At 39.1% G+C, this 26,717-nt stretch overlaps 1 protein-coding gene across 1 annotated transcript in view; it reads right to left on the reverse strand.

Moving 5' to 3' along the window:
* Positions 1-25,955, reverse strand: part of cbl (Cbl proto-oncogene, E3 ubiquitin protein ligase) — a 140,456-nt gene extending 114,501 nt beyond the window's left edge. The window contains exons 1-2 of the mRNA XM_052039784.1: positions 25,556-25,955; positions 1,458-1,705 (exon numbers count right to left, since the gene is read on the reverse strand). Of these exons, the coding sequence (XP_051895744.1) occupies positions 1,458-1,705; positions 25,556-25,711 (404 nt within the window). The 5' untranslated portion in view covers positions 25,712-25,955. The remainder of the gene's footprint in view (positions 1-1,457; positions 1,706-25,555) is intronic.
* Positions 25,956-26,717: the final 762 nt, after the last annotated feature.

Here is a 26,717-nt window from a genome sequence, read left to right on the forward strand (position 1 = left end):
AAAATGAAAGTTCATGGTGTAGAAACATGAAGGAAAATTAGAATAAGGAAGGGAAATGTAGAATTTCTATTTGGCAATATTTTTAAATTACCTAAATGACCAGAGATGTAGTTGGGATCCAAATATCATGTGTATGTTTTGCAAAAGGCTAATGAGCAGCTGAGCAAGTGATTAGAAAAGCTTAACAGAATGTCATTGTTTACTGCTAGGGGATTTGCATACAAAAGTATGGAGATTATGCTTCAAGTTATATAGGACATCAGTTAGACCACATAGAAGCACCATGCCCAGTATTGGTCTCTTTATCTAAGGAAGGATGTCAATGCTTGGAAGCAGTTCAGAGGTTTTCTTTTTGACCAATACCTGGAACGCACAGGTTATCTTATGAGGAAAAGTAAGAAAAGCTGGACTTGTATTTACAGGAGTTTGAAGGAGGAGGGGCTTTAATGAAACACATACAACCCAGAGGGGTGTAGATAGGGTGAAATGTGGAAAAGACATTTTTGTTGTGGAGGAATCTGAAACTAGAAGTCATTGTTCAAAAAAATAAGGAGTCACTTATATCAGCTTACATTAAGGTGTAATTTTTCATACCATCTCTCCCCCCAAACCCCCTTCCCCTCCACAAGGTTCATAAATCTTTGAAATTCTCTTCTTCAAAAAGGCAGTGGAAGCAGAGTGTTTGAATATTTTTAGAGCAGAGAAGGATAGATTCTTGACAAGCAAGGGAATAAAAGGTTGCCACGGGTAGACTGGAATGCAAATGAGGTTACAACCAAATCAGGTACTGTATATCTCATCAAATGGCAGGCTCAAGGAGCCATGACAAATATTTACTCCATTTTGAAGGTAAGCCTTTATGATAGCATTCAGAAACTGTTTTAAGACCTGGACAACACCTAGCTGTTAAAAGACCATCAGGCTAAGCATGAGGTCCTGAGATCTGCATAGAAAGCCCAGTTGCCACTTACATTGCCTGCAGAAACCAGGCCTTCAAGACAAATTGTCCTTCAAAGATTTAACAAGCATGGTTGCAAGAAATGCACAGGACAACAGCAGAGTTTGCAGGCCTGACCAAGCACAGTACCAACTATCAGCTTTTACCTTGAAAACCTACAGTAGTTGAACATGTCAACTCACACATCCTGCGTTCACCACATATTCCCAGCTGTTAACCGAAATTATATGACAGCATTCTTAGTACAAAAAGGGAGAGAAGAGTTCAACCTAAAATACTCTTTCGTTGCAACACGACGCAAGGTGCTTTGCTTTTTTTCTGGTGCTAAAGTGTGAACAAAATTGCAGAGAGTAAACATATATATTAGATTCAGTTTAGAAATGTTATGCCTTAAAGTATTCCTAATAATTTACATAAACTATGCAAAGACCAAAATACAGACACAACCACGAGAGTTAATAGTATTGGTAGCTGAAACTAGAAAACAATCCATTCTTACCTTGGCTGGGATGTTTCCTCATACATTTTCTCTTTCCCTTCCTTGAAAAGGCTAATGGTTTGTTTAGTTTTCTTAAGCAGGTTCTCCATGAAGACTCTGAAGTATTCATTCTCTCCAAGGGCTTCCATTTTCCCCTCGTATCGATTCAGGATCAGACGCAGATGCTGGTAGGTGTCAGGCAAGAGATCAAGAATATATGGAGGACTGTTCTTTAGTCCTACTTTGGGATTCTGACACAGTCTGACCACCTAAACAGGAAAAAAAATTAACGAAGGAATGTGTAAATAGAGATAGGATAAAAAGCAAGTGCAAATTAAATAATCAGAAATGATTTACAAAGAAGTCCTCTCTAACACAGAAGCAATCATCCACTGAAATCAACCAACACAGCACAAATTTTCTTTTCCCCCCCAAAGGGAGAGCCAGAACCACAATCCAAATTGATTCTGAGCCACATTTGCATGGAACACGTTTTATGTTAACCTATGCATTCTACAATCACATTCAAGAAGACAAAATCTGAAGTTTATTAACAGCCTAGCTTATGTTCAGAATGGCATCATAAAACCAAGCCAATAAAGGCTTAGTTAAAAATAAATGAATGATGACTACTGTATTATTATGAAATAATTGGTTTGAAATCATTTTTAAACCTCTAACCAGTCCCGGGGGAAGTGCAATCATTTTTGATGCTTTGTCTTTGACAAAGGTCGTTTTTAAAATATCCATCATTTCACAAATTTACCACTTATTTGCAAAGTGCATGCATTAAGTTAGCATTGGTTGCTTCTATTTTTTTTAAAAGAAAGCATCTTCCAAATTATTCTCCTTCCCCTCCAAATTATTCTCCTTCCCCTCCAAATTGTATTTAGCCACTTCTATCTAAATTTCTTCTTTCCTAAATAATCATCCACCTCTGGTTTGACAAAGGATTAACTTCCTTTCCTGGATATCAACTCTATATACTTGTGGCTATAAACTGGGGGAAATACTCTGATATTCCTTAATGCCTGAAAATTTTAACAGTTCCAAAGAAAGAAATTAGTTCTCGCCAATCTTGTTAAAATATGTATTTAATACATAGAGCGTAATTACACTTGAAGTCTCTAAACAACAAACATTTATGTTGTAAATTCTAATGTGAAATGTGTATCAGATTTAGTGTTGTTTCTGAGGGAAAATGTGCTTTCTGAAAGAAAACAGTTTGAAAGAATGCTTTAGCTCCCTTTCTCCCTTATGCCAGATAGTCATGTTAATTTTTGTTTCATTTTTCTTTGCAGCCAGTCAACTATCTGATTGCAAAGCAATCATCTTTAAAAGATTCCAAATCAATCCAGATCTTACCAAATTTGTTTTCTCGATATGCTATACATATAGGGCCCTATCTTCAGCTGATATGCAATGGATCTGCTGGTTGGTTTGCCTACAAGTGAAAGATTGATAGATTTTGGATAGCAAGGGAATTGAGAGATATGCAGAAAACTGGTACTGATGTAAAATGTCAGACATAATTTAATGAGAAGGCACGAGAGGCCAAACACAATTGTCTCATTTCCATATCTTACGTGTTGACTGGAAAAACTTAGGGTTGCAAAAGATCTGCCCCATAATCTGCCCCCTTAGTTCAGTCAACTTACAGAAGTGTACAAAAGCAAAATAACTAGCAAATGCTGGATGATTGAAATTTAAACAAAAAGTACTGGAAGCACCCTTCAAGTCAGACAACTACAAAAGGAGAAACAGAATGAACATTTCAGGTCAATGACTCCAAGATTATCAACCTGAAATCCAGCTGTTTAACTCCACAAATGCTGCAAAACTTGCCAGGTGTTTCTGATATTTTCTGGTTTTATAATAGGTAAGTTTTCAACACATAGTTCTATGAGTTTACATAAAGGTTGGCAGAGGAAATATAGACCTCAAAATATGCACAAGACTGCTAAGAAACCAAACATCTTACTGTGGTAAAGCAGAACCAGCCTTCCCATCAGTGAACCAGAAGTATCCCATAGGTGCCTAGCCACTGTGACCATGTCAGAAATCCAGGTCAGATCACTTAGAAACAAAAGGCCCAGATGTGGCCAGTAGGTGAAATGTTCTGCATCCCCATGGTAGACTGTGAGACCAAGGGTCTCCAGTCCATTGGGGCTTTATCAATTCTCTGAAAAAGAGGTAATTTCTTCCTCTGGTTGCCAATTGTCTCAAATGTGCATTCACTGCCTTTTTAAACTCTTTTATGGAATTTGCTTTAAATGGTACTTCTGGTACGTCATTCCATATTCTAATCCACAAGATTTAATTCTAAATTAAACATTTTCTGCTTATATCCTATCCAGTTTCATCTTTCCAAAATTTATTTCTTCTCCATTCCACCAGATTGAGTTTACTTAACTGAATCAGAAAAAAGGTAGCCATTTAGCCATCATTTGATTTCCTGCTGGTTATTTGTAAAGCAATCCAACCAGCCAGGTTGTTAAAATTGTCCCTGATATCACCATAATTTTGGGCAGTGGGAGACGAGGAGGAAGGCAGGGAAAGTGATCTACCTGTATCAGTTTGCACAATTACTTAAAAGCTGCTGGAGGTTGCTAGGTGGAGACAAGAATGGCTCAAGCATAAAGACAACTCCACTTATCTATCTAATGAACTGGCTGTCCACACATTTCTGTGAGCTTGGGTGAAGTCCTACAGTGATAAAACCCATGGATCTGTACTCCAGCATACATATTGATGCAAGAAAATTGAGAGAGTTGCAGTTGGTTGCATGAGAAAAGAGAAAAGAGAAAAAAAGACTACAAGAACTAATTGAACTTCCGTTTAGAGAAACAAATACTAAACAAGACCTTATCCCATTATTAGGGAAGTGGAAGGGAGGACAAGTTACTGAGGTTGAGAACAAAGTTATACTTCTATTTTTCAACTTCCCTGCTTAGCACAAGAGAAGTGAACTTGACAGCTGAAATCATCACATTATAAGAAATAATATCAGCACATCTAGAAAGAATTTAAGTGACTGCAACAGATATCATGTGATTGAGGAGAAATAAAGATTTATGGGATTAGGAAGGTTAGAGAGATCAAGGCAATTGCTACTTTGGAAGATAAATACCAACTGACAGAACTTAAGAAAAAACAGAAAGTCACGACCCTCAATCCTGCTTCATCACACAAGATTTTGGCTGATCTTTTATCTCAGCACCATTTTCCTCTATCTGCCCATATATCCCTCAATCCCCTTAATATCCAAAAATCTCAGTCAGCAACTTGGGTTGACAATTTCAATGATTCCCCATCCTCACTGATAAGATTTCTTCCCATTTCAGCCCCTAATGGCCAACACCCATTTTGAAACTGACTCCTAGTTTTAGACACCCCAGCCAGGGGAAACATCATCCCTGCATCTACCTGATAAACCCCATAAGATTTTTATGGTCAATGAGATCACCTCTCATCTTTCAAACATCAAGGAACTATAGGCCATCTGCTTAATCTCACTTCAAAGAACAATCATCCCAGGAACCATTCTGGTGAACCTTCATTGCACTTTCTCGATTGCAAGTACATTCTTCCTTTGTTAGAGACCAGAATTTGTATATAATATTACAGATGCATTCTCACCCTATATAATTGTTGTCTTTACTTTTATATTAGAACTGTCTTTCAATAAAGGCATTCCTAACTGCTTGTCATCTACAAGAGTTGTTGAGCCTAATGTATTCCAAGGTGCAACTTAAAATGCAACATATTTTCCCCAAACGTTAAATTACTCTCCTTCCCATCACATCTGCAAAAATTGGTTTAAAAATTATCTACATCAAAAGGAGAAACCTATTAAATTATCACATTACAGATCCATAAATAAAAAGGAGTCAGCTTTGTATAATCACATCAGAAAGAACAAATTCAGACCAAGCAGAATCATCACACATGCATTCATCTTTTCACACATTACAACAATGACTGCACCTTAGAAGCCGTTGACTGCTTTGGGACATTCTAAAGTCATTGTGGGTACTCCCCACAATAGATAGTAACGTGCTAAGATACCAATGCTCTTAATTTGCTTTTCAAACTTAGATCTACTAGTACCCACAATTTCCAATCATGTGAAGAACCCTCAATAACATAAGGGAATGGAGTTTTGTAAAAATGATTCCAGCACTGAAAAGTCCCAGCTTCTACTCATATTGTAGACAGAATGATTAAGTAACACTATTTCCCAACATCTTGCCACAATTAACTCCACAAATGATTTCCCACCACACTGCCACTTGACTAAATGGTCTTAGTGTAGACATGATATATGGAACACATATAATGGTGTCACTGCCAAAGCTGTAGTATCTTCACTGTCACTTGGTGGAATTTTTTTTTTACAATTTCTCTAACATCAAAATATGACTTTTTCCAAACAATTAGGATTAAGAAAACATACATTTATTTTGGAAATAAAAACATTTCTTGGTTCTTTAGCTACTGTGATCGAATTCAGATTATCTTCTATTCTATTTCTCACTGCAGAAGCAAGTCCTTTGCCAATAACCACAATCCTATCAAAAATATAATTTTTTGATCTGTTGGTGAGTTGGGAGTTATGCAGAACAGGTTGGAAAGTGGACCAGAGGCCAAGATCCAATCAGCATGACATTACTGAATGGTAGGGCAGGCTGAGGGGCCATATGGCTGCTTATTGCTTTCTTTTGTTCTCATAGTTCTATGCCAGCAAAAGAGGCTGTTTCCTGCAAGAAGTGAAACTCAAATTATATGTCACTGATAATTTTGCAAAAGTGATTGCATTACAACCAAGCAGACCATTTGTTGTGCAAGTGAGCCACTTTGCAGCACTAGATGTGGTAGGTAATTCTAAAAATATTGTGTCACATCCGTGTTTCTTAATTCCCAACTCCAGAAGTTTGCATTAAATGTGATATGTGAATGTCAATAAGATACTGGCATGACTAAAATTCTCATTGCAGTTTTTGCTCACTCAAACTATTTACATCACTTTGTAGACTGTCCTCCTCACAACGTGCTTTCCTGCCATTCTTTACATCTGCAAATTTGGTTACGATATCCCCAGGCCCTTCATCTAAGTCACTAGTATAGATTGTAAACAGTTGAGATCTCAGCAATGATTCGAAGCACACTAGTTACAGCCTGCCAACCTAAAAATGGCCCAATTATCCCAATTGTTTTCTGTTAGTTTGCCAATCCTCTGGCCATACTAATATATTAGATGCAATATGATAATTGTAACCTTGTGCAGTAATCTTTTTAAATGCTTCTTGGAAATTCAAATACATACCAAACACTAGTTCTGCTACTACTTCCACACTGCTCAATACATTTTCAAGGAACTCTAATAAACTCAAACAGTTTCTCTTTTGTAGGAGCAAACGGAAAGACCACACGGAGTTGGTATTCGAAATAGCAGACAATTTATTGAAAACTGGTGCACACCAGGAGACAAGTCAAAGCTGATCTACCTGAGCGTGAATTTGGTACAGATTTTACATTCTCAGCTGACAAAATTACACAGAAACTTGATTAATAGTAAAATTAGATTTGGGTAACAGAATGGTGACTACAGAAAGACTTGATTAAGTAACAAACAAAGCCTTGATTGCAAAATAAAATAATTACCCACAAATCTAACAGTAAATCCAATTTTCTATTACAATGGTTGCATGCTATAACATACCGTAATTAATGAAGCTCCTGAAACTTTGGTGTCGTTACTGCTGCACATCTCTACTCTTAGGTTTGCCTGCGGTTCCCTGTTACCATATTAGCACAATCCACCTCCCTATTTACTAGTTATTAGCCCTCACTATTCTTTTCCCTACAACATCTTTCATAAAATTATATTGACTCTAGTTGATTATATAATGACTGTTACTACCTCCTTAACAATGGATTGCAGCACATCTCCAAAGATATTGGGTTAACTAGCCTATAATTTCCTGCTTTCTCTTTCCCAACTTCTTTGAATATTGGCATTACATTTGTAGCTTTCCAATCCAATTAGGACCTTTCCAGAATCAAATGAACTTTTGAAGGTCATAACCAATGCATTCACTATCTTTGCAGCCACATTTTTTAAAACCTTAGGATGTAGGCCATCAAATCCTTTTTTTCTGAAGTCCCAACCTCCCCTCTCTCTGGATTTTCTACTATTATTGGGATGCTCTTAGGTCTTCCACCTTGAAGATAGATACAAAATGCTTGCTTGAAGTCTCATTCCGTTCCTTATTCCCATCAGAACCTCATTGAGTTTCCAGTTCTGGGGCCATCCTTATTGCAGTTAGAAAGAACTTTAACTTCCAAAAAAATCTAAACCTCATAGATAACACTCACAATTACATCACAAAAACAAAGAATCCACCCCAAAAATAAGGCACTGAAAAAAAAACAACCTACAGGGATAAAGGTTGCTGGAATATGGTATTTGCCATCTCCAATTTCAAGGCTAGTCTAAAATCAATGGCTTGAGAAACAGCATTCACCAGTTCATATTTATACAATGCCTTTAACACCAAGGTGATTCATAGGAGCCTATTAATGTTTTGTTATATTAACTAATCCAGTTTCTGATTGAAAAAGTTAATTTTTCTAAGCCCAACTAACACAAAGACCGTCTCAGCAAGAGGTCACGTATCAAATTATAAGAAGTTTTATTGCTCTTATAGAAAATACTAACAAGCTCACCTGAATATCAATTTACTTTAGTTACAGAATGTTCCAGTTAATAACAGCCTCGGGCACTGATAATCCAGGCAAACAAAGGTTTCTGGGTATAATTTGAGATTTGCATCTCTGAACATAGACTGCATGGATTATGAATGAATTAGTCTTCCACCATATTCATGCTTTGAGCTGAGAGGAAATTCCTTCACATTTTAACTCGCTAGCTCAACTATTCAAGCTTCAGTTACACTATGTAATTTATACCTCCAATTCTAGTTGACCGAGTGCTGTTATGCCACAGAATATAATCCAGCACCAACACACAATCCCAAATACACATATTTCTGATTGTACATTTAAAAACTCCCAACAAGCTTAACAAAGCTCCCTGATAATTTAAGGATCATTCCTCCCCCTTCAAGAAAATCACCAGACCAGATTGACAGAATCAAAAGTTTTCTTTTTCATCCAAATCATTACATTTAAAGGATTTGGTCCATTATTTGTCAGCACATTAAACTACAATTTGAATATTAATCAAAGATAACTGATGTTGAAAAATCAGCCAAAATGTTTACTGGTTGTGACTAAAGTGCACAGTTGGGGCAGAGTAAAACAAATCTTTCAGTGCATCAGCCGATGTTATTTCTGACCTGGAAACCTTACCCATACATTGAGCTCCATAAGCAGAAAAGTACTGGCTATTCAGAATACAGACACATATCTTTCCCATAAGCACATTTTGAAAACTGCAAGGTCAGGTGGCTTAAATAGAATTACTTCAAACCACTGTTAGCATGACAGATAACAGAATACAATTTAAAATTATAATACTTATAGATTTTATCTTATCTGAGTTCATACAGATTTATCACAACTTTACATGATTTCAACTATTCTTCACTAAGAAATTTTCACCACCATTCTTTGCCCACGAAAGGAGAAATGAGTAAATTGAGTGAATATCAATTTCAAAAACAATCTCCAACTGAATCTTGCCTTTAACCAAGCCACTGCTATACTACAGGGGAGGATAGGCTAATTACAACAATATTAGGCAGAAACTCAGGAAAGTAGATTGGGGGCACTTGTTTGAAGGGAAATCCACATCTATTATGTGGAATCCTTTAAAGGTGAGTTGATCAGAATTCTGCACGTTCCTGTTAGGATGAAAGATAAGGATGGCAAGATCAACATTGGATGACAAGAGATATTGTAAGTTTAGTCAAAAGAAAAAGGAAGCATAAGTATAGGAAGCTGAAAGCAGACAAGCCATTGAGGAATATAAAGGAAGCAGGAAAGAATTTAAAGAAGAAATTAGGAAGGTGAAAAGGAGCCATGAAATGCCCTTGGCAAGTAGGATTAAGGAGAATCCCAAGGCATTTTATATGTATATTAGAAGAGGGTGGCTAGGACAAGGGTAGGTCCACTCAAGGACAACGGAGGGGATTTAAGTGCAGAGCCAGAGGAAGTGGGTGAGGTCTTCAATGAACACTTTGCATTGCCATTCACCAAGTAGAAAGACATGGATGATGGTGAAATTATGGAGGGATATGTTGATATTCTTGGGCATGACGATATTAATGAGGTGGTGGTCTTGAAAAATATTAAGGTAGATAAGTCCCCAGTGCACGATGGGATCTATTCCAGGATTCGGAGGGAAGGACAGAGATTACTGGCTCCTTCACAGTGATCTTAGTCTGTTCTTTAGCCATAGGTGAGGTGCCAGAAGATTGGAGAAAAGCCAATGTTGCTCCTTTGTTCAAGAATGGCAACAGGGACAAACCAAGAAATCATACACCAGTGAGCTTTACATCAGTGGTAGGAAAATTATTGGAGATTCTTAGGGATACTATTTACTTGCATTTGGAAAAGCAGACTTGTTAGGGAAATCGGCATAGGTATGTTCAGATATGTTCATCGAACACAAATTTGCTTGAGTTTTTCTGAAAAATTGACGAAAATGTTTGATGAGGGTAGGGCAATGAATGTTGTCTATATGGGCTTTAATAAAGTATTGACAAGGTCCCTCATGGTAGGCTGATCCAGAAGATTAAGTCACAGGGAATTCACAGTGAGATAGTAAATTGGATCCAAAACCAACTTGGTCAGAGGAGTCAGAGGGTAGTGGGACAGGGGTGTGTTTCCTCACTGGAGGTCTTGACTAATAGTGTTCCATAACAAACAGTGCTAGGACCTCTGTTGCTTGTAATATACTTTAATGATTTGGATGAAAATGTAGGTGGTCTGAATAGTAAGTTTGCAGATGACATGGATATTGATGGAGTTGAAAATAGCAAAGGCGGCTATCAAAGAATACAGCTGGATACAGAAATGGAAATTTGAGCAGAGAAATGGAAACTGGAGTTTAATCCAGAGAAGTGTGAGGTGTTGTATTTTGGGAGGTCAAATGCAAAAGGAAAGTATCCAGTAAATGGCAGCACTCTTAGGAGCACTGATATACAGAGGGATCTTGGGATGCAAGTCCACAGCTCCCTAAAAGTGGTAACACAGGTAGATAGGTTGATAAAGGTGAGCAGCATGCTTGCCTTCATCAGTCGGGGCACTGAGTATAAAAATGTTGCTGCTGTATAAAACTTTGGTTAGGCCACATTTGGAGTACTGTGTGCAGTTCTGGTTGCCACACTATAGGAAGGATGGGGAGGCTTTGGAGATGGTGCAGAAGAGGTTCACCAGGACATTGCCTGGATTGGAGTATATTAGCTAGAACGAGAGGCTGGACAAACTTGGATTGTTTTCTCCAGAGCACTGGAGGTTGAGGAGCAATCTGATAAAATTGAGAAATACTCTATATCTATAGAGAGGGTAGGGTATTTCTATAGACAGCATAGATAGGGTATATAGTCAGTCTCTCTCTCTGGAAATGTCAAATACTAGAAGGCATAGGTTTAATATGACAGGGGCAAGTTTAAAGGAGATTTGGGCCCGTTTTTGTTTAAAAGCAGGGAGTGGTAGGTGCCTGGAACACACAGCCAGGAGAAGTGGTAACAGATAGGATAGCAACATTTAAGATGCATTTAGACAGACACATAAACAGGCAGGGAATAGAGGGATACAAACCATTAAAGAACGTGGGACAGATTTTGGTTTGTCAGTTAGAATATCAAAGTGATTAATTATATTCTTATATTTTACCCTCAGTTTTTTTATATACGCTGCCACATAATGGGCTAATAAGAGCTCTGTAAGGATTCTCAAAAGTTACTGAATTGCAAAAAATTTTTAATATTTATTTTGAACAGCTTATTTTTGCTTCAGTATCATTTTAATTACACTAAATTAGTTATTAGCTTGAGCTAGACTATGATTTCCACTACTTTTAGAGAAATATAGTCTACTGGTAGTATCATGATGCTATTTCTAATACACATGTTAATGGTAGAATGCCTCATTGTTCCCTTTGTTGCAAAGTTATTCCAGACACTGTGGATGGTCAAGTTTTGATCCATGGGAAGCATGAGCTTGCCTATAAAAATTGATTTCTTCAGACAAGATTGCACTGGGAAGTAACAGAAATATGTTCCACAAAAATAGTCTGAAGCCAATGGTAACACCCCATCTTGGTTAGGCATGATAAACCATGCCTCACCCATCAAAAAAGTTACTAACACTAATCTACAACTGCAAGAATCATCTTTGATGTCATGACTGCAGAATACCATCACGATGGATAAATGCATCATCTGGTGCAGTACTAAAACAACAAACTGAGAAAGCCACAGGTTCAATCTATATTCTTTGCCATGTTTAAAGAAGGCAATGTAATCTGCCACATATATTCTTAACTTGTCTGACCCAGAGAAAAATTAGCTAGAATTACTTTCCACATTCATATCCAAGTGACATCACACTAAGGTTTGGATCAGCTTTTGAGTGCTATGGAATGACATTTGATGAAAGTCCCAGCAGAGCTTTAATGTTTGCAGCAAGTCATAATGGCAAGGGAATTCAATTTCTGTGCCAATGTAGAGAATTCAAATGAGGATAAAGTACAAATAATTTTGAAAAACCAAATGTAAAGATTAGTGCAGCTGTACAATAAAAAGGTGAAGAAACAGTGGGATCAATCTAGGTGAATTAAGAGCATTAGGAAAATATCACACAGTATGTTGGCACTGCAGGTAGCGGTGCTGCCTCACAGCTCCAGCGATCTGGGTTCGAGTCTGACCTCGGGTACTACCTGCATGGAGTTTACACTTTCCACATGACATATGGGTTTCTCCACAGTGCTCTAGTTTCCTCCCACGTCCCAAAGACATGCTGGTTGTTAGTACATTGCTACTGTAAATTAACCCAATTGTACCATCAGCCACCTACAATAAAGAGAGAGTTGATAGGCATGCAAAAGAGAATAGGTTACAGGGAAAATAATTAGGGGAATGCAATTGATGGCCATTTGTCTTGAGGATAACAATCCCATTGTCCACATCATAAGGAAGTATATAAATACGAAACATGGAACATACTGGCTTGTTCAATTTTTACCTCTGGATATTATGGCCAATATGCTAAATAGCCCTAGTGCCAACCCAGAGTACAGAAAAGTTTCCTTACAATGTTCAGTTTCAGTGAGCATATTCACTATGCAGTCAGTATACAAAACATTGAAAATATATTGATTTTTAACAAAATTGATCTACATGCATATCTTTTCAACTATGTGCAAGAACAATGAATATCAGCAAACACACAACCATGTGATACTCCCATAGAATGTATAAACTTATTTAACATTTCAAATTCCAGAGTGTAGTAACTATTTCCTGGCAGTGGAACCAGGTATCCTTTAAATGTGACATGGGTTTCTATGTCCACTACCCTTTCAGGCAGCAAGTTCCAGATCCACTCTACTCTTTGGTTGAAAACATTTCATCAGCTCTCCTCTCATCATTCAGTAGGGTACATTTAGGGAGGGTTAGCCAGTGGACAAGGAAGAGCAAGAAGCAAAGGAGCTAAGGATGGCAAGTCTCAATTCTTTTTTCCACATTGATAGCGAGAGTGAAGAAGCCAGTAAAGAATGATTTAAGGATAGTTTCCGATGTAGATAAACTGGGAATATCTTTACAATCCTCAATGTTTAAGTACTCAGGTTATTGAGATGGAGAACAGAACCCAACATATACCAGCCAAATCTTGAAATGCAATCATGGAATCATAACAGCACAGAAGGAGCCAATGGACTTTATGCCAGTGCCTAGTAGAACAATACCATCAATTTCCGAGTTCCTTCGCCATAGTCCTGTACAATATTCTCTTAAGTGCCTGTCAAATTTCCTTTCAAAAGACCTGATTGACTTCACTTCCACCACCTTTATGGGTAGTGAGTCTCAGATCACCACCACATCTCTTTTGTATCCCAAAATTTAAAAATGTGCACCTAGTCTTTGCTAAGACAACCAACCTTCCCCTCTTCATCCTATCTACAGCAGTGATGATCTATCAAATCTATTCTCAACCTCTTTGGTCCAAGGATAGCAAACACAGTTTGCCCAGTTTAACCTTATGGATAAAATTCCTCATCCCTAAAACACCAAATCATTCTAATAAATCTCTTCTGAACCCCCTTTTGGGCTTTCACATTGTTAAAAAGTGAGGTGACCCAAATTAAATACAACAGTCTAGTAGTAACCTAAATAGTGTCTATACAAATTCAGCAGGACTTCCCTAATTTTGCACTTTACACTTCCACTCATGAATCCTACTGGCTTTACCAACCATCCTCTTGACAAGTTCTACCACCACATACACATACTCCCAAGTGGTTTTGTTTCATCATTCCTTTTAGACTAGTGCTATTTAATCTAAATTGTTGTTTGCCATAGTGTATCACTTCGCACTAGAGACCTGCTCAAGTATAAAATTAAAACACTAACAGACCCCAACCATTGCAGCAAACATTACAATCCAAAACATGCTATTGATATGTTTCAGAATGCAAAACCAAAATACAAAGGTAATCTTAACTCACTAAAAGAGGGCCTGTCCTTCTGCTGTACTGTTCTATGTAATGCAAATCATCCTGTCCTACACAACATACCAGGCCAGCATGCAATGGCCCAAACCTAAATGTTTTATCAGAGCATACACCTGATCTATATGGTAAAGTTCATCCGGCTACACTGTAACCAGGCTGCATTTCATGTATTAAGGTCACCTGCTACTTGTCTGCCATGCTGCCAGCCTGCATCATCTTGCAGTGCATCCCTATCCTCCTCACTGTTTGTCATGCTTCCACGCCTTTCATCATCTCCAAATTTGTAAATTTTATCCCAGACAGTCCAAGTCATTAACATGTATTTTTTTTAAAAATGCCTCATCATTGAACTCTGGGAAACACCATTTATCACCAAGTCAGAAAAACAACCATTTACCATTCATTCTTTTTTTCCCTTCAAGCCAATTTTATATCCATGCTGCTGCCAACCCTTGAATTGTATGAATATCAATTTTGCTGAACAGCTTTATAATGTGGAACTTTATCAAACACCTTCTGAAAATACAAACAACTTCTACGCCATTCTCTTAATTGTACTTCTGTTATTTCATCAAAAATTCAATTAGGTCCCCAAAACAATAGTTCAGTAATTGAACATCGACTGCTATACCAGAGAACATCGCAAAGTTCTCCTATTTAAAGCCAATCTAATACCTTAGGAACAAGCTCAACTTCTCCAAGCTGTTCAGACATTTATTTAGACCACTGATGTTCAATATCTCAACATTTACACACCTTAACTCTGCATCATTCAATAAACCAAACTTATTTTCAAACTTTCCAATCATCCACAGCCTTTGGGGAAGAGCACCAGGTTCCTTAACCTTGTGGGTAAAAAAAAGACACTACCTGACTTTTTCTCCCCTTCTAGATGGCACAATTTCGATCATACTCCCACAGAAGAAACAGTTTCTCCACAAGTATCTCAACAATTCATGTTAACATTTCCAAATCTTCTTGTGGGAAAACTGAATTATGTAGGAAAGTAGGATTATATACTTGTAGTATAGATGGAATCAGGACAAAGAATTAACCCATATATGTATGGAACAGCAGTTATATATAGCTGCTATTCTAAGGTACCTTCTAGTTAATCAATAATGGATTGCACACATATGTCCCTGCATAGGTTTGCTGTGATGGCAATTCTGTTAAGCCTGTGACAGGACAGTTTCATTTGGGAATGCAGTCAGACAATATGGTGCTGCAGCTAGGCCTTCTACATGGAAATCAGGACTGCAGCAGGTCTACCTACACTGTAAAACACCAGGCTGATGATACAAGAGTATTATAAACATCTAGCATAATGAAAACATGCATCTTCCTGCACACAAGTCAGCCTGGGAAAGGGTACCAAAGATTTAGGGAATGCTGAACTAAACAACATCTGCATTAGTATACATGGAGATAAGTTGGTTACAGCCCAGTTCCCATTATAACAGAAGGCTCCAGAAGGAATCAGGATAATGATCAGGAGACTATCAGAGTATGGGGTCTTGCCAGGCAGTCATTATCATCAATATAATCACTCACTTGCTCCTCTGTGTCTAGCACAGTGTTGATAATTATGTGACTGTGCATTGGATAAAGATGCTGCATCTCATCTCGAAATGTGTATTTGACAAATGAGGAGTGTATGGTCCATACCTAGCAAGGTAAATGGACCCTACTCCCTCCTGCTTAACCCAACAAATGAGTGAGAGTGATTCTTTGCTCTACAAGCTCAATCTTCTAAAAACTCACAGGAATACAGGACAATATTGCAATCTCTCAACACTTTAACCTGCTGTAACATTCCGGTGAACCTACATTGCTTCTTGCCAAGGACGATTTACCCTTCCTGTGGCCAGTATCTGAAATTGAATAACACTCCTGATAGGTTAACAAGGTAAGGTGGCCAGAGGTGTAAAATAATAGGGCAATATACCATTTGGAAGCACAGATTACCTTGCAGGGCAGTTTGAAGGAGGTCAATGCTGGAGAACACAGCGAAAAAGCTTTGATAAGATGAAAGTCGTCATCACACTTCAGCCATAAATGTCAACTATGGCTCAATTAGCAGTTCTCCCAGCTAAAATTTGAGTTCAAGTCCCACACCAGGAGCTTGGGCACAAATATTTATGCTGACAACTCCACTACAGCACCAAGGGAGCACTACATTGTCAAAAGTGCCATTTTTAGATGAAAACTTTGAAAACTGCAGATGGTGGAAATCTAAATTTTAAAAAAAACAGAAAATGTTGGGAAAAACTCAACAGATCAAGCAGCATCTATGGAAAAAGAAATAGTTAACATTTTAAGTCAAAGACCCTTTATCTCTTTAAACCAACATTAGTTGGCAACTACTACATTACTAATTTTGAGAGTTGCTGCTTCTACATTAGTTAGCATGCACTGTTCCCACATTACAACACTGACTAACAAGTATGTCAGGTGAGTGCTATTTAAATACAGCTCTTGTTATGTCTTCAGTCAAATGCAATAAGCTTCTGAATGAGCTTGCTCACAGGTACACATGCAAACTGTAGTGAAATACAGAGAGTGTTGTTGATAAAGTCTGAAGTATCAAAGCTGGGAATGTTGAGTGGAATATGATGGATACTGACAAAATTATCCTCCAGCTTACACAAAGGGCATGAAGAGAACAGAATGGAGCAAATAGGATTTCTTTTTGCTAGGGATAGCAAGAAGTACTTTAGAAGATGGCAGAGGTAGGACATCAGGAAATCCAAGAATGAATCACTTGGGATGGTGACAGGAAAGTAGAGAAAAGTGAGGGCTGAAAGATGTATGTTTTTTTGCAGTCACAAACCTGAAAAGGCAAGGCAAAGCCTGATGATAGGGAAGGCAAGTTGGGTGGGGGTGGAGGAAAAGAGGAGGAGAAAGAGAGAAAAAAAGAATTACAAAAGAAAGTAAACGGAAATGAAGGGCTTAGCCAACAGCCAAAATGTTCACAAGAACAAACACAGAAAAAGCTAAGCCACATAGATGCAGTTGCATGCAAGACCAACATAACTGCATTTGGATGAGAAAGCAAACAATGTGGAAAAATAAATTTAAACACAAAGATTGATGTAGGTCAGTGATTCCAACAATGTGATCAAAATGCCAATACATTTGGGCAGATCCCTGAAAACTTAACAGTGGGAATAACAAAGCACTATTTTTCCAGCTCTTAAAAAGTGTTGAAATTTACTTAAGTAGAATAAACTGTAAAGTTTCCTATTAATTGTACACTGATTAATTTATATTTATCCGTCCAACATATATTAAATAACAGGAGAAATTAATTACCCAGCACATCCGTCTGATAAATAGTCACAGCAAGTCATTGACATTTCAACCTCCATCTGCCAAATTAGCTCCTGGGACAGACTTTGAAACAGGTCTTTCATTGACAACCTTGTGTCTTGTCATAATGGTTTTTATTATTCATTCAATAAATATGGATGCCACTGGCAATACCAGCACTTATTGTCCATCCCTGATGGATCATAGAAATCAGACTGGGCAAGGATGGTGTAATTTCTCCCCTGAAGGATATTACTGGTTATCTTTCCTGAGACTATCTTGTTTTTAAATTCCAGATTTTTAAAAATTACTTATGATGGGTTTCAAATTATGCCTCTGAATCAATAGTCCAGAACACTGACTGCTGGCCCAGTAAATTAATCATTATGCTACTATAATAGAAATTGGTCAGATGTAGAAGGAATGGATGATAGTGATGATTTCAATTACTCTACCAGAGGTCAACTGACTCCTCAGTGCTGTAAAATCCTATCCCCCACGCCCCCTCCTTCCCCCAAAAGTACAACCCCAAATAGAAGAGCTGATTAAATAGCCCATTGTTAGAACGATATTTATCATGTTTCATGAGAATATCCTGGCTGCATATGCCCAAGAAACACAAAGTTAGCATTCCCCCATCATCAAGTACTGAAAAAGGAAAATGTTGACTTATCATAGGAAGTTTGAAACGTATGAGTAAGGAAGTTTTTCTGAAAATGTATAGGTCTCTAGTGGAACCACACCTGGAGTACCGTTTAGGTCTTTTTATTTACAAGAGTTTATACCAAGCATTGAGGCAAAACAGAGAAGGTTCAATGAATTTATTCTTAGAATGAAGGGGTTGCCACATGAAGATATTGGGTCTTTACTTTCCGAAGTTTAGCAGAATGAGAAATTATCTCATTAAACATATTTAAGAGTGAGAGAGACATTTTTGAACAAATGGGGATTAAATAGTTATGGGAATCTGACAAGACAGTGAAGTTGAGGACAACAATCAGGTCAATCTTATTAAATGGCAGATAGCCTGGATGGGATGCAAGGCCTTATCCTTGGCCATTTTCTTTCTTTCTTATATATCACTGTCACCCCTGCCATACTGTCTAAAACCCCCATCATTTAAGATTCACATCACATAACAAGGACAAGGAACTTGCAAAAGTTGATTGAAGAAGTTTGTTTACAAGCAAAGGGACATCTGGCAAGTGGGAGGCTTTTAAAAGCGAGATCGAGAGTTCAAGATCTGCATGTTCCTGTTAGTGAAGGCAAGGCTGGCAGGAGCAGGGAACCCTGAATGACAAGGGATATTTAGGCTCCGGTCAGGAAAAAATGGCATGGGTCAGGTACAGGCAGCTGGGATCAAGTGAATCTCTGTAGGAGTATAGGGGATATAGGAGTATACTCAAGTCAGAAATCAGAAGGGCAAGGAGGCACGAGATAGCTTTGGCTGAGAAGATTAAAGAGAATCCAAAGAGATTTTATAAGCATCTTGAGGGGAAAGGAGTAACTAGAGAGAGAATAGGGCCCCTCAAAGACCAAGGTGGATATCTTTGTGTGGAGCCACAGGAGATGGGAAAGGTGTTCAATGAATATTTCTTCCGTTTTTACCATAGAGAAGGACGTGAAGACTTCGGACCTTGAGATAGTTAATGGGGATGTCTTGGGGATAATCCGCATTACAGAAGAGGTACTGGATGTCTTAAAACATACAAAAGTAGATAAATCTCCAGGGTCTGATCAGGTATATCCACGAACACCATGCGAAACTAGAGAAGAAATTGTGGAGCTCTGGCTGAGATATATGCATCATCATTAGTGACGAATGAAATGCCTAGAAGACTGGATGGTGGCTAATATTGTGCCTTTATTTAAGAAGGGCTGCAAAGAAAAACCTGGGAACTACAGATCAATAAGCCCAACGTCTGTGGTAGTTAAATTAATAGAGGGGATTCTGAAGGATAAGATATACAAGCATTTGGAAAGATGGGGGTTGATTAGGGATAGTCAGCGTGACTTTGTGCATGGGAGATCATGTCTCACAAATTTAAATGAGTTTTTTGCAGAAGTAATCAAGGTCAATGAAGGCAGAGCAGTAGACATAGTCTATGTGGACTTCAGTAAGGCCTTTGATAAGGTTCCACATGGTAGGCTGCAATGGAAAGTTAGATTGGATGGGATCTAGGGAGAGCTAGCTAATTGGATACACACTTGGCTTGATGGCAGGAAGCAGAGAGTGATGGTGGAAGGTTATTTTTCGGACTGGAGGCCCGTGACTAGTGGTGTTCCCCAGGGCTCAGTGCTAAGCCCATTGCTATTTGTCATCTAAATCAATGATTTTGATGAGAATGCACAAGGCATGGTTAGTAAGTTTGCAGGTGACACTAAAATAGGTGGCATTGTTGAAGGTGAAGATGGTTATCAGGATTTACAGAGGGATCTTGATCAGCTGGGTAAGTGGGTTGAAAAATGGCAAATGGAGTTTAATTCAGATTTTGGGAAGACAAATGAGGCTAGGACGTTCACAGTGAATGGTAGGGCCCTGAGGAGTGTTTTAGAATAGAGGGACCTCGGGGTACAAGTACATGGTTCCCTGAAAGTGGTGTCACCAGTAGATAGGGTGGTGAAGGTGGCTTTTGGCACACTGGCTTTCAGCAGACAGGGCATTGAGTACAGAGGTTGGGATGTTATGTTGCAGTTGCACAAGACGTTGGTGAGGCAGCATTTGGAAATATTGTGTTCAGTTTTGGTCACCCTTCTATAGGAAAGATGTCATTAAGCTGGAAAGAGCACAGAGGAGATTTATGAGGATGTTGCCAGGACTCAGTGGACTGAGTTATAGAGAAGTTGAACAGGTTGGGACATTTTTCATTGGAATGTAGGAAAATGAGGGGTGATCCTATAGGGGTAGAGGGCAGAGATTTAATAGGAACGCAAGGAGCAACTTTTTCACCCAGAGAGTAGACAGTATATACAATGAGCTGCCAGAGGAAGTGGTTGAGGCAGGTACATTAACAACATTTAAAAGGTACTTGAACAGGTGCATGGATAGGAAAGGCTTAGAGGGATACAAGCCAAACACGAGCAAATGGGACTAGCTTAGATGGGAATCTTGGTCAGCATAGATCAGTTGGGCTAAAGGGCCTGTTTCCATGCTGTCCAACACTGTGACAACTTATTTCTTTCCCTAAATTACATTATAGACCATTTGTGTTTTTACTACACCCGCTTTTTATTTTGTAAATGTTTAACACAAGTCAAGCTCTCAAACTTTTATAGAAAGATTTGAATTTGTTCTCCAGATTACCAATTCAAAAACAACCTCTACAATAATTATTTTTATTTCCACTGATATTTCTCAATCTATTTTGTTGCCATTAATAGAAGTCATAAGCTGCTGAAAACATGCAAAGAAAATTTTAAAGTAGAAAGTGAAAAGCCACAAAAGTTGAAACAAGTAGCCCTTATTACCCTACATTATTTTACACTGATTTTCCGTTTTCTTCAGATGTAAACATAAGCTGACAGCAAAAAACCAATGAGCCATTTTGGAACACATTTATTTGCAATTTCTGATGGTATAAGAACACTTGATTTGGAACTGCTTGTGTTTAAAAAAAATTAAAGTGTAATGACAAGACTAAACCACATATTTCCTTGTAAAATTTTCTTGCAAAAACACAAACTGAGGCACTGCAGCAATATCGCAGATTGAACCAACAGGAATTATCTGACCGATATAGTTAACAAAAACAAAATGCAGATTTACACACAGTTTGTATAGAGTCTTGGAAATATTAAAAGATACCACCAGAGTTTTGGGGCAATTCATAAATCAGGTGAGTCTAAAATCTCAAAAGAACTGTGATCATGCTAAATGGACATTTCGCCACAGTTTACTCATCACGTACATAGCAGGAAACCAGCTTGCACATAGACTCATGACTCCCATGAACTGAGAACTGGTTATTTTATCCATGATCTTACTGGGATATTGTGCCACAAGGTAACTCGTTTCAGCCAGTTTTGTGGCCCTCCACCACTTCTCCTATTCTTCACTGAGAAATACTATATTGTCAAACCACAACATGAAGAGCAAAAGTAGCTCAATTTACAAGCAATACAGTTAAACAAAATAAAGCCACAATTTGTTTATAATAGCACCCTTAATGTAGTTAAGCCTCCCAAGATGCTTTATAGGATGTCTGACACTAAAAAAAATCACAACAGATGACAAAAGCTTGGGGAAGCAACTTTTTTAAAAAGTTTATTAAAGGATGAGAGGGACAGCAAAGTTTGGGGTGGAAATTCCAGAGCTTATGGTCTGGGCAACTTAAGTTATGACTACCAACCTGAAAGCAATTAACATCAAATTTACAGAGAAAAGAATTAGAAGAGCATTGAGATCTCAGAGCTGGAGGAGGTTACAGAGAATATGAACATCTTGGGTTAGATATTAGAGCAGGATGAAATGTCAACACAACATCGTGGACCGAAGGGCCTGTACTGTGCTGTAATGTTCTATGGCATTTATTGCCCATGCCTACTGGCCCCTTGAACTGAGTGATTTACTAGGCCATTTCAGAGGGTAGTTTTAAGGCAACAACATTGGTGGAATTTAGTGCAACATACAAGACAGACTAGGCAAGGATGGTGGATTTCTTTCCCTGAAGGACATTACTGGATGACATAAATTGTTATGATATCAGTAATTTCACCATTAGCATTATTGCCAACTATATTTTCTAAATTCCAGATATATTTAATTAAATGTACATTCCCCAACTGCCATGGTGAAATTCAAACTCACATTCAGCAGTAACTCAAATAGCTTGGGAATTCATGTACCATTCCAGCGGTGCAAATCCAAATGTACCTAAAGCCTCGCTGCAGGTGTTAGGGAGTAATGTCTTGCCATAATTGCCATCTTTTGCATGCCACAATAAATCAATGCCCCTTTAGATGGAGATAAAAAGACTTCATGGTATTGTTTTGGAGTAGAGCATTTCAAGAGACTTTTGAAGAGAATCTAGATAAATACATGAGAAAGAAATAGGGTGTGATGATGGGTTTAAATGAAAAGAAGGATGCTCATGTGCAGCACCACAGTTGTTACAGCACAGTAATGATCAAATGCAACCATTTCAAAAGGAATTCTCCCAGGCATCCTGGCCAATATTTAGCCATCAAAATCATTAAAATATTCACATTACTGCTTATAGAATCATGGAATCATTCAGCACAGAAACCGGCCTTTTTGGCCCACCTCATCCACACCAACTGTGATGCTATGCTAATCCCATTTGCCCGCAAAAAGCAGGGCTTAAGTACGTTATTTGGACTCCATCACTCAAAAACATTCATAATCCTTCAGGAGGACTTCAGAGTTACAATTGTTTGCTTATTCAATTGTAGAATGCATTGCAGTGAAGTTAAGTCCCACCTTTGTCTGATCTTCATGTGCACACATGCACACACACTTACCACCAGTTCAGTGCATAAAAATCAGGAGTTTAATTTTCCCTTCCCAAGGTTAGTCGAAGATTATTCTTGGTCTATGATGGTTAAAAACAGAAAACTCCAGAAATACTTAGGAAGCCAGATGGCAACTATGGCTACAGAAACAGATGCTATATGATCTGCCAAATATTTCCAATGTTTTCTATTTTAATTTCAGATTTTCAGCATCTGCTGTTTTTTTTTTATTTTTCTGTCATTGACCAGGGTTTGAAATGCCCTCTTCGTCTTTGTAACTCAAACCACATTGGGTGCTAAAAACATCTCAAACACTTCTTCGATACATTTAAGACCCTTTTTTTTGAAATAGTTATACAATGTTCAGATTTTGGTTTCAAAACTTTATAAAAAGGGAACATCTTGTATTTTCATTTGTGCATAACAAACATTTCATAAAACTTTAAAAGCTCTACTGAGGGAATACTCGGAACCAAAATCATACACTTCATTCAACTGTTGCTAAAAAGGCTCTAAAAAAAATAAGACAGCCAGAAGTTTTCTTCAGTTACTACTGTGATGAGGCTAAGTCAACAATGCACAGGCAAACATATGCAAAACAAGTCAATTCACATGTCAAGAGCTAGATACCATGCTTTTGGGAGTTAAAAATTTATGGGAAATTTTAGCTCCTGTTAATTTAAGGTGTGTGTTACTAAGGTAAAGAATTGGGCATAAGTCAAAATAAGAAATTGTTTAAGACTGAAGTTTACTACTGAAGTGTAACATGCCCAAGCAATGTGATAACTGGTAAAATTACAGGCACTGAAATAACTTGTACCTTACACATAACAGTTTCTGCACTTCTATTAAGATATTATAAACTAAAAGAACAAGATTGACTGCAAGCCCAGTAAATACTGCACACATTACATCTACCTTCAAACAAGAAAACAGAGAGTAGTGACAATGACATTAAGACGTCACTGCAATACATTGAGACTCGGCAGGCAGGCATGTTAGTTTTGCCCATCTTTTATATCAATTTAAAACTGCAACAATTCCAAAATTCACAACTTTGATTGGCACAAAAATACACTGAATAGCAATTTTTATTTACCTGCACTAGAGTGGATCACTAATAATGAGAACTAGAACACATACTGCAATTATGTTTCCCACCTGGTTGACTGTACACTAATCTACCAAACCAGCAAGTATGACAGCTATAAAAACACAAGATGAGATCCAGAAATAGTGGTGCAGTACCAAGGTTGCCTTCAAATATATGTGCCACCCTTTCCAGATACAAACACTTGCCAAATATACCAGTTAAAGATCAATATTGTACTAGTTTTCAATCTGTATTATACCAATACTTTCCAATTTGGATACTTTTGATCCTTTCTAATGTAACAGTTCTCCTTTAAAGATTTGAAAAGATCTACAATAGCAGTAATACCCATTAAATAAACATCAACAATTCTTAATTGTGCCCAAAAATTATTAAGTCATCTTAAATCTAAAATCATGCTGATAAGGGGATCATTAAATTCGATCTGCACCTTAGCCATCAATTTGTCTTTCTCCATTATTCTCCATGGTAAATTAGATTCAATCATAACTGATAATGTCACCCATCAAATAGAGTATTTATGCTGATAAATAAACTGCATTCTGTACAGGAGTTTGAAATCTCAACCTTGCAGCAGTGGTAAAATATATGCATCTGTTGCCCTGACCAGTTCTTGTGGCAATCCAGGAAATCAATGCAAATCCCCAAACAAGGAAAGACATTATCCTGGAGGAACATGCCCGAGAGACCTCCTCCAACAGAGCCAATGTGTTTTGGTCAATCCCATCACTGATATATTGGCAGAACTCAAGTGGAAGTTGCAATTAGGCTCACAGTCTGCTGGTTGTCAATGACTGCCAACCGATCATCTGACTCAGTTCTGAGTCTCCTGTCTCACCCATAAAAGGAAACATCCACTCTATCGCTCCCCACCAATTCTCCATATCTCCCCCCAAAGCCTAGTGTCCTCCCTCTGTCCACCCAACAAATCCCCCAATCCACAGTTCAAGAACCCACTCTCCACATCTCTTCCCGCCCCGGCCCAGCTCCACCACCCCTCTTCCCCCCCGCCCCAGCTCCACCACCCCTCTTCCCCCCCGCCCCAGCTCCACCACCCCTCTTCCCCCCCGCCCCAGCTCCACCACCCCTCTTCCCCCCCGCCCCCAGCTCCACCACCCCCTCTTCCCCCCCGCCCCACCACCCCTCTTCCCCCCAGCCCCAGCTCCACCACCCCTCTTCCCCCCAGCCCCTCCACCTCTCTCCCTCCTCCAACAGAAACCCAACTCCACCACCCCAGTTCTACTGCCCCATCCCAGCTCCACCACTACTCCCCCAGCATCCACCCCTCCACCACACAATGTCTTCACACCACTCCCCACCTCACACCCCTCCCTCCCTCACCTCACCCCCCACCCACCCCATTCCTGCTCCATCACCGCTCCCACCCCAACTCTAATGCCCCACCCCAGTTCCACCACTTACACCCCCAGCCAGACTCCCCCAGCATCCACCACCCACCCCATACCGGCTCCACCACCGCCCCCACCCCAAGGCTCCACCTCTCCCCAGCTCCCGCACCTTATCCATTAATTTCCAGCATTTCTCCACGGCTCTCTTGTCCACAACGCCCGCCTGTTGGTGCTGGTGCTGGTGGGGCTGGAAGGCGTCCTTCACCAGCCCAATGAAGCCGCCCGCTTTCCTCAGGTTGCTGCCCCGCGCCGCCGCCGCCGCCATCAACGAGAATCGGAGGAAATTATAATTTGCAAAATATAATTTTTTTATAACTTTTTAAGCGGAGGGGAAGAGAGGGAACGATGCCCGAGAGGATTCGACAGCGGGTTTACTTCATGAAAAGCGCCGCTCGCCCGTTCTCCGCCGCCCTGCTCGCATTATTTTAATTTTTTAAAAAGCGGAATCGCCACCAAATTCGCTTCGGGTTTTTTTTTCTCCCTTCGCTCGTCCCGCCCTCCGAGCGCGGCCGCCGCCGGGGTCACAGTTCACCCAGAGGAAGAGGAAAGCGGACCGCGAAGGGACAACACGGTGTTTGGGGTGGGGGGGGGGGGTGCGGGTGAAGTGCGCATGCGGGTCAGCCTGTGCAGCAACCTTCATCATTGATGCTGGCGCCATTTGTCACACCGGCAGGACGCGGTTGACATCAGGACAAAAGCCAGTGTCGCGGAGGGAAGGGAAAGAGGGAATATAAACACAAGCGCAGACTGGCGGCCGCAGGCGAGCCAGCAACCTGTAATGAGATGCTGACTGCGTCTCCCCTTTTGTTTGACAAAATTTACAAAATAGGCTATGGTTTCCCTGTATGCAAACGAATGGAGCAAAAGAGAAGCACTTCCCAGCCAGCTTTGAAGTGTGGTCACGGTTGTAATATAGGGAACAGGGCAACTAATTTGCATACAGCAGGTTTCCCCAAAAAAGGCAATTGATAAGGACCAAATAACCTCAGAGTAACTTTGATGAGGGAACATATTGGCCCGGAGACTGGTAATATCTATCACCTCAGCTTTGTGTCTCTCACGATATGTCAATGCAGAGAATCCAGGTTAATTTTCTGCTTCTTAAATTATTCTATGTAAATAGATGGATATAAAATGATATGCATTGAATGTATAACATTACAAAGGCAAAATGAATTAGACCTGCACGTCCTGGTCTATTTATCCCATTTTCCTTTAACCCACTTCTACTAAGGCAATATTTTCTCTTGATTTTCGTCTGCAATATCAAA

This window comes from Pristis pectinata, chromosome 27 (assembly GCF_009764475.1).
Source record: "Pristis pectinata isolate sPriPec2 chromosome 27, sPriPec2.1.pri, whole genome shotgun sequence".
NCBI classification, from domain to species: domain Eukaryota; kingdom Metazoa; phylum Chordata; class Chondrichthyes; order Rhinopristiformes; family Pristidae; genus Pristis; species Pristis pectinata.